We start from the raw sequence: 9,017 nt of genomic DNA, 5'->3' as shown, positions 1-9,017 counted from the left end.
AAAAGTGAGGTTTTTCTTGATTGAGATTTTTCGATTCTGGGGTTAACGAAATTTTTTGGTCAAAAATATCCTTTGATATTTACACTTTGGGACAAAAATAACCCTAAAATTTTTATAATAAAAATTCCATTTTAAATTATAAAAACTAAATAAAAAATAAAAATATATAATATTTTATTTTAAAAATAAAGTTGTATTTTTGAAAATATTATATATATAGGAATGTTTTAAAAAATATTATAAAAAAACTTAAAGTTAAATAATAAAATAACGTAAAGTTTAATAATAATAATAATAATAATAATAATAATATGTAATATTGGTTTTGTAACTGAGGGTAATACAGTAAAATATTAAACTAAGTTATATATGAAAACCTTTAGATAAATAATTTTTTATTGTATTACCTAGATTGAACCAAATATACAGGAAAAAGAAAAGTAAAAAACATTAATAAATAAATAAATAAATAATAATATTATGTATAGTTGGTTTTGTAATTGAGGGTAATACGATAAAATATTAAATTAGGGTATTCATTAAAACCTTCAAACAAACAAGTTTTTGTTGCATTACTTAGGTTGAACCAAACAACATTTGATTATGTTTTATTCCCCATAACCTTGGTTATGTGATTACCTGATAATCATATAACCAAGGTTATACATGATGACTTGAACCAAACACACCCTTAGGGTTTTTAAATAGAAGCATGAAGATGTCTTTAACTCCTAACCTCCCGATCAAAATGATCAAATGTATGGCAACTGTCATACCAGAGGAACTAAATCACCATTGATTCGTACGAAAGTGTGTGCATCAGCTATCGCATCGTAAAAAGGGGAGTTGGTGGAACACGTGGCAGTTGCCCATAAAATAATATTTATGATGAGCAAGACAACCAAATCATTTCACTAATGCATTCTTGCCGAAGCCTCGCCTTGTACTTCCAATGCCTGATTGCGTTGACAATAATTTTGACAGGCGATAGTTGGAGTATCCAGCCGAACGAATGATTAGATTGAAATAGGACTCAGGTCTAGTTAGTTTGTCATCCTTCGAATAGACTTGAAGGAGATGCTTATGATATGGTGTGTTGTGGGTGGCCTCGAAAGTAGTCCACTCTTCAAGGGCTAGGCGCCCAACATAAGGTCGATCGACTAAAGTGCCAGTCGGACCTTAGGGACTTAGCTCCCCACTCGTGGTCAAGGTACCCAACATAAGGTCGGTCAGCCATCGAGCCGGTTGGACCTTAGAGACTTAGCTCCCCACTTGTGGTTGAGGCCCCCAATATACATTCGTCTGGCGCTAGAGTCAGCTAGACTTCCAGACTTAGTTTCTTACTCTGTAGGGGCAAGTCCCCAGTATATATCCGCCCGGTCCTAGAGGTGGCTAGACTTCCAGACTCAGTTCCTCGCTCCACAAGGGCAAGACCCCCAGTATATATCTGTCCGACCCCAGAGCTGGCCAGACTTCTAGACTCAACTCCTCACTCAGCAGGGTTAAGACTCCAGTATATATCCGCCTGGCCCAGAGCCGACCAAACTTCCTGATTCAATTCTTCATCTCTCCTAGAGGAGATCCCTAGCCTACATACACCCAACCCCAGAGCCAGTTAGATCTCCTCTAGGAGATAACATTATCAGGGAATCGTAATAACCTGTCAAAGAATAACATCTATTCATCAAAAAATATTCCCTTATTCTAGCATATACATGCATTGGAACATTCCTCTGCCTAGAGGAGAGCTGTTGTACATACTTTGTCACTCGATATATTCCAACACCAGACATTCTCTGATGTCTCATAATTGCGGAGGTTATGAGAAACGTATAAAAAGGGGATTCTCTTTGTTGGATGGGTATGTTACGCTACGCTTACATATGTGATACTACTCTCACATACACACGCACCTACACTACTATTCATCTTCTTTCACCCTTTTTGTCGGCATTATTATTCTGACTTGAGCATCGGAGTGCCTGCGCTAGGGACCTCCTCCATAGCTCGGTAACTAATGTTTTCTACTCTTAGTTCCTGTTTTTGCTACGCAGGTTCATCCGCGTCACCAGGGTCTTTATTTTCTCGCAATCAACAACAACGCCACTTACCTAGCACACCATCTTCTTCGCTTTCAGACAAGATTAATGTTGATCAATAAAACTCTTATCAACATAGTAAATGAATAAAAAAAACTTTCAAAAACAAACATATAAACTTGTATTATCAATGTCAACAATCAATCAAACAAATTTAAAATGATAAAACTTCAAACAATTAAACAAACTTAATTGAAAACCCAATAACCATGTAAACAAACCAAGCTTAAACTTGTAAAAGAGAAACTAAGTCAAGCTTAAAGAACCATTTTAACAAAATCATCTACATCAGCTTCCCTAAATATAGAATTTAAATTTCACATTTTACATAATTTTTTTTACATTAGTTACCCTATCCATTTCTTAAATTTAAATTTTATGAATAGTACTTCTCATGAAATCATTCTCTAAATATTAAGATATTATTAAATTTAGGGGAGAGAAAAAATAAAAAGAATGGATTGAGTAATGAAAAGTAGATATTACATAGGTAGAAAAAAATAATAAAAAATTAAGATAAGATAAATTATAGGGAAGTTGATGTATTATGTAGTGAATAGTGGATATTCAAATTTAATTGAGTGATCCTTCTATCCTAAATTTTAAATTTTAGATTGGAAATTTGATGTTCATTTTAAGCTCAGCTCAATTTAACTCAATTATCTAGACAAATTTGAATATCATAAAATTTAACTCAGCTAGACTTTGTTAGGATCGATGGTCGCGGCTAGAGAGGGGGGGTGTGAATAGCCGACCCAAAATCTTCGCGTCTCTTCTTACGATTAGAGTTAGCGCAGCGGAAATGAAACCGTAGAAACGAAAAGGAAAAAGACAAACCTCAAACTCGATGGATGTAACGAGGTTCGGAGGTGATACTCCTACTCCTCGGCGTGTCCGTAAGGTGGACGAGCCCTATCAATCCGTCGGTGGATGAGTCCCCGGAGAACCGACTAATAAATACTCCTTGTGGGTGGAGAAACCTCGCCACAATAGCTTGCAACAGCAATATGGAAATACAAAGAAGAGCAAGAACAAAATACACAATGAATGTACAAATACTCGCTTGCCTTCTCGTCGACTGAAGTCCCGGATGAAGCACCAACTTCACGGACGAATGCCAACAAGCAACTTAGTCAAAGAAGCTCACCCGAAGCTTCGGAGCTCTGCAAAGCTCAAGAGCACAGCTTTCAGAAGAACAGCAGCTCAGTTCAGAGGAGGAAGAAGAAGAGTAAAAGAGAGAGAGCCCTCGATCTCCTTTTATAACCTGCACTGCAAAGAAGACAGCGAAGAAGATGGAGATAGCCGTTGTCACTCACAACGGCTATATCTGGACCGATCAGGCTCCACCCTGACCGATCAGGACCTATGCTGATCGGTCCCCAGACCGATCAGCACTCCTCGCCCAACTCTCTGATCGTCTCCTGATCGGTCTGTGGACCGATCAAGGTTCATGTGGATCGGTCCACAGACCGATCCCCTCCTTTTCTCTTTGCCTTTTGTTCGCTTTCTGATCGGTCTGCAGATCGATCAGATAACATACAGTAGCATACTGTGTGGTTAATGATCGGTCACCAGACCGATCAGATAACCCAGTGTATCACTGGATCGATCCAGCTCTTGGTTTTTGCCCAAACCAAGTCCCACCAATATCCGGTCAACCTTGACCTATTGATATCTCATGCTTAGCATCTGGTCACTCCCTTGACCTGCTAAGACTCCCTATCAAGTGTCCGGTCAATCCCTTTGACCCACTTAGACTTTTCTCTTCGTGTCAAGTATCCGGTCACTCCCTTGACCTACTTGACCTTCTCAACACCAGATGTCCGATCACCCTTGATCCATCTGGATTTTCCCTTGCCCGACTTCACTCACCAGGACTTTCACATAGCTTCACTCACTAGGGTTTTCACCTGACTTCACTCACCAGGATTTCCAATCTGCCCGGCTTCACTCACCAGGACTTTCCAACTGCCTGGCTTCACTCACCAGGACTTTCCCACTGCCTGGCTTCACTCACCAGGACTTTCACCTAGCTTCACTCACTAGGGTTTTCACAACTGCCTGGCTTCACTCACTAGGACTTTCACCTAGCTTCACTCACTAGGGTTTTCACAACTGCCTGGCTTCACTCACTAGGACTTTCACCTAGCTTCACTCACTAGGGTTTTCACAACTGCCTGGCTTCACTCACCAGGACTTTCCCACTGCCTGGCTTCACTCACCAGGGTTTTCACATCTGCCTGGCTTCACTCACCAGGACTTTCCACATCCGGTCCAGAGAACGAGCTACCGAGCCCTCTCTGACCACAGTTCGGAGAACGAGCTACCGAGCCCTCTCCGACTTCCATCCGGTCCAGAGAACGAGCTCCCAAGCCCTCTTTGACCACAGTCCGGAGAACAAGCTACCGAGCCCTCTCCGACTTCCCATGTGCCAAGCTTCCATACTTGGACTTCTCCGTGCCAAGTCTCCATACTTGGACTTTTCCCGTGCCAAGCTCCCTGCTTAGACTTTTCACCATGCCAAACTCCCTGCTTGGACTTTTCACCATGCCAAACTCCCTGCTTGGACTTTTCCCATGCCAAGCTCCCTGCTTGGACTTTTCCCGTGCCAAGTTCCCTGCTTGGACTTTTCCGAGTCAGGTCAACTCACCTCGGGTCAACCAGGTCAACCTTGACCACGGGTTGCACCCATAATCTCCCAAGCTTGTATCCTTGTAAAACATCAAGATACAACTTTTCTGTTCACGTCAAACATTGTCAAACATAACTCGTCAAATATCAAAACACAACTCGAGTCAAGTCAACTCGAGTCTGGTCAACCAGGTCAACCTTGACCTAAGGTTGCACCAACAGACTTGACTTGTATACAACCCTAGATCCACCAAAGAGTTTATAATAAAAGCTTTTTGTAACCATATATCTTCGTTTATACTAAGCTTTGGTGCGTTAATCTTATATATAAGAACTTGACTCTCAAGCTTCTGTCTCATGCCCATATAATTTGCTAGCTGTCTGTTCATAAACACATGCACCATCCACTCATGCATCCTTTAAGTTTTAACAATTCCTTCTCTACAAGGAACACCAAAAGATAAAATTCCATCTCCACCCACTTCCACTGCAAAAGCTTCACTAGAATCGATTCCCCACGTTGCTTTATCCTCGATCTTCTTCTTTAAAAATGTACCTAATTAATGGCGCACTTCAAGAACTAGCTAGCCAACAACACACCACACGCGCTCGCCATGGCCTGGTTCTTCAGTGACAGTCGAGGACCTCATTGGAAGCGAGGATGGCAAGAGCAGACGCTCTGCTCCCTCTCCCTCCCTCCTCTGCATCTCATCCTCGTCTTTGCCATCGTCGTCCTCTTCCTGTGCATGTCGTGGTACCATGACTACAAGACCCAAATGATCCGCACCGAGATCGGTCTAAGGTTCTTCACGTTCCTTCTCCCCGTCGCGCTCCTCGTCGTCGCTCCCTTCTTCCTCAGGCAAATGTTCGTGTTCCCGGGAAGACGACGCGAGCAGGAGTCGCCGGCAGCACAGGGGGCAGGAGCCTCACCCGTGAAGGTCTTGGCCTTGGTGTTGGTGCTCTTGTTGATGATCTCTTATCAGTCCTCCTTCAGTTGGTTTAAGCCAATCTGGCGTATGGAGTAGGCCATGTATACAACATATGGAGATCCAAGAACTTTTCTTCGTTTAACAAGCTATACCTGTGTTTTTTTAATTACTGTGTTGTATTATTGTGAAAAGTATATCCAAAGATACAAAATTATATATCGAACAAGAGAATTTACCTTCTTTTGTTCAGGCAACAAAATGATTCCTTCTTTTTCTAGAGTTATCTTCATTTCATCAAGTTGAGATTTCAAATGTTTATTTTCATTAAAGTTGTTCGACTCTAAATTGATAAAATCATGTTCACAAGTTGTAAGAAAGGAATCTACCTTAGTGCCCTTGGGCACCGTAGCGGTAAAGACACTTGGTGGATCTCTCAATTCTCGACTGGAGCATGCTCATGCTCTATTTGATAAAAATGTATGGAACACAGATTACCCATGGGCCCTTTGGCGAATGGCTGTGTTATGGATTATGGTCGAGAACTTAGATGGAATATGGTTCTCATCAACCAGGAGTGCCCTGTGAAGGTAGTTTATTGGTGTCTAATAACGCGAGCACTATCTGGATTTATCTTGATGGTCGACAAGATTTAATCGGTTCTAAGAGATAAATACATGGGTTATAAAAAAAAATCTACCTAGCCTTAAGCTTCAATTCTTTTCTATATATCACCCTTGGTCTTATCCTTAGACTTTACTAGCTAGTTAATTATATAAAACACATATTAAATATAGCAATTCATCATTAGTAGAATCATTTGTCTCAAGTTACTTTCATTGTCACTAGAGGCTCCCCTTCACTTAGACTTTCTTGTCTATGTGTAATATCAATGCTTGGTAAGGGAAAGGTCTTATAATGACTTTTTCATAGAATGACTCAGTAATATAATTCCCAAGTAATCATGAATGTCTTTCTCTTCTTCTCCCTTCTTGTTTTTTTTTTTTTTCAATTTTGAGCATTCACTTTTACGGTGTCTTTTTTTTCTCTTGACATGATGTGAGACTTCTTTTATTTCTTAACACTTGTGCTATTGATCATTCTCTTTATACCTTCCTTGCTCATTCTTTTATTTCCCTTCATCTTTTCCTCACCATGATGATCCTTGTGTTGTTCCATTTTCACATGGGAGTGACAACCCAAGCACATAGATTCCCCACTAATAAAGAAAATACTACCTATTAAAGACAGCATCCTAGTTTCAGCTGATTTTGCAGATGTTGCGAGACAGTGGTTTACTTAGACAGCTGGAGGAACATAGAAGGATTATGATACTTTATAGAGGAGCCAGCGACAGGAAGTCATGATCAAAGATAGTATGGAGGCACTATCTGCAATCGAGCCATGGTTTTACCTTACGAATGTTGGCGCATAGGATGCTACTTACATGAGATTAACTAACAACCTTGAGGACAGGAGGTGTACTTTTTATAGTTTGGAGGAGGAGACACAGGAGCATCATATGTTCTTCAGATGTCAATCAGTCAATCAATATGGAGGATCGGATAGTGGTTGCACACGAGGCAGGAGATGTCCATATGCCAAAAAATATTAAGGGTCTTCAGAATTCACTATCAGAGGATAAGTAGTTTGGTGAAGGCTCGACACCTTATCATGTCATCCATGATTCACTATGTATGACCAACAAGAAACCAAAGCATATTTGAGGATGTGAGTTTTGATATAAAATTGTCTCCAACAAGATACAAGTACCTGAGTAGCTATCCTTGGATAATATTGTACATTTTAAGTCATTTTATATCAGTTATTGTTTGTAAAAAAAAAAGAAATGGAGGATGATAATCATGATGATGCTTACTCTTCTTTAGTTATAATTAGAATTGTTGTTTGAGTCTCCTTTATATTTGAATCCAAGTTCTCATGAAGCTTCATATTGCAAAATAATTCTTCAGACTTGCATGTTCTTAGATCACTTGACACTCCTTATGCATCCACCATTATGGTCCACATTAGAGTTTTAGGAAAAACATTTCAGAGCATTTTGTAGTTCAAGTCATACTCCATTGCATCCACCATTAAACCCTGTCAAGCCCAGTTGAGAAAGTATGAAGATTGGTGTTAAGTTGTCAGCCAATGTAGACTCGATAAATGAATTTCAAAGCATTTTGTATCAAGTCATGCTTGTCTCTATGCTCTCCAATAGATATCAACCCATTGATGTCCTTATGAATTGGTGGTGCCTTAATGTAGTTCAATAAACATGTTTCACAAGTCTTCAGAATCTTTGTATTGATCCACCTTACATAATTCTTCTTAGTGAATCAATAGATAAAGTCTATATTGCTCTTTGCCATATACTTTTGTCTATTGCTTTTGCATCCATTTACTCATCTCAATGAGATCCCCATTTACGTATTTAGTCTCTTCATATCCTCTTGCAAGTCTAGAACCATTTAGAAGTCTAATCTAAAATATGTCTCCATTCACATCCTCCAACAACAAGAGATTGATTTCACATCAAATATATCTGTCGGAATTTATTCTTCATCTTATCCATTTTAAGATTATTATATCCATGACTCCCATCTTCATTCAATAAGATCAATTCCATATTGATGCAGTGATAAAAAGAATCTATCTGACGCAAGTCAATTGCTATGTTAAAGGAAAGTCAAAGAGGTCAACATATAAGAATAAGCAAGATAACACTACGTAGGAGGAAAAGACAATTAATAAGGGAAAGAAAAAGTAAAAGGAAACACGACATCTATTAATAAATGTGTATAAAACAAGACAAAGATGTCTTCGGTTTGTTATTATATCACACCATTAAATAAGAAAAACTGAAAGGTCATCCAGAAAGGTATAAAAAGGATCTACGGGTATGAAGAATATGTAAGAAAATTTTTTCTGAGTTCTACGATTCTCTACTTTATTACTCTATTCTCCTGTTCTAACTTGAGTGTCGGAGGACCAACGCTAAGGACCCCTTCCTTGATCTTGATTTTATTTTACAGGACAATTGAAGTCTTCTTCCTATCAATGGTCACGTTATTTCCGACTTTCCAACTTCCTTCATTTGGGCATAATCACATATAATATAATAAATTTAATAATTATTTTATAGAAATTCTTTCAAAATTTTAGAATTCTTACTTTTTAATCCTCTTATTTATATTCTATATATAAGATACAATGATCCTAAATAACACACCGGAACCGGAAGATTGTGAAAAAAAAAAAAATCAAAAGGATACCCATATTATTTTAGTATGTTTTTTGCATGAAACAATTAAATATTTTAGAAACACAATCAATCAAGCATAATGTACATCTTCAC

At 38.9% G+C, this 9,017-nt stretch overlaps 1 protein-coding gene across 1 annotated transcript; it reads left to right on the top strand.

Annotated features, from left to right (window-relative positions):
- The first annotated feature begins 5,344 nt into the window (after positions 1–5,344).
- On the top strand, positions 5,345–5,755 carry LOC122048471. Its single transcript, XM_042610035.1, has one exon. The coding sequence runs from the start codon at positions 5,345–5,347 to the stop codon at positions 5,753–5,755; it is 411 nt and encodes a 136-aa protein (XP_042465969.1).
- The last annotated feature ends 3,262 nt before the right edge of the window (positions 5,756–9,017 follow it).

The sequence above is a fragment of the Zingiber officinale genome, chromosome 2B (genome assembly GCF_018446385.1).
Source record: "Zingiber officinale cultivar Zhangliang chromosome 2B, Zo_v1.1, whole genome shotgun sequence".
NCBI classification, from domain to species: domain Eukaryota; kingdom Viridiplantae; phylum Streptophyta; class Magnoliopsida; order Zingiberales; family Zingiberaceae; genus Zingiber; species Zingiber officinale.
The sequence above is the reverse complement of the archived record's forward strand: the minus strand, read 5'-3'. Positions and strand labels throughout refer to the sequence as shown.

Excerpts from the sequence above, each read along its gene's own strand:
- LOC122048471 (XM_042610035.1), top strand. The coding sequence starts at position 5,345 with ATGGCCTGGTTCTTCAGTGACAGTCGAGGACCTCATTGGAAGCGAGGA.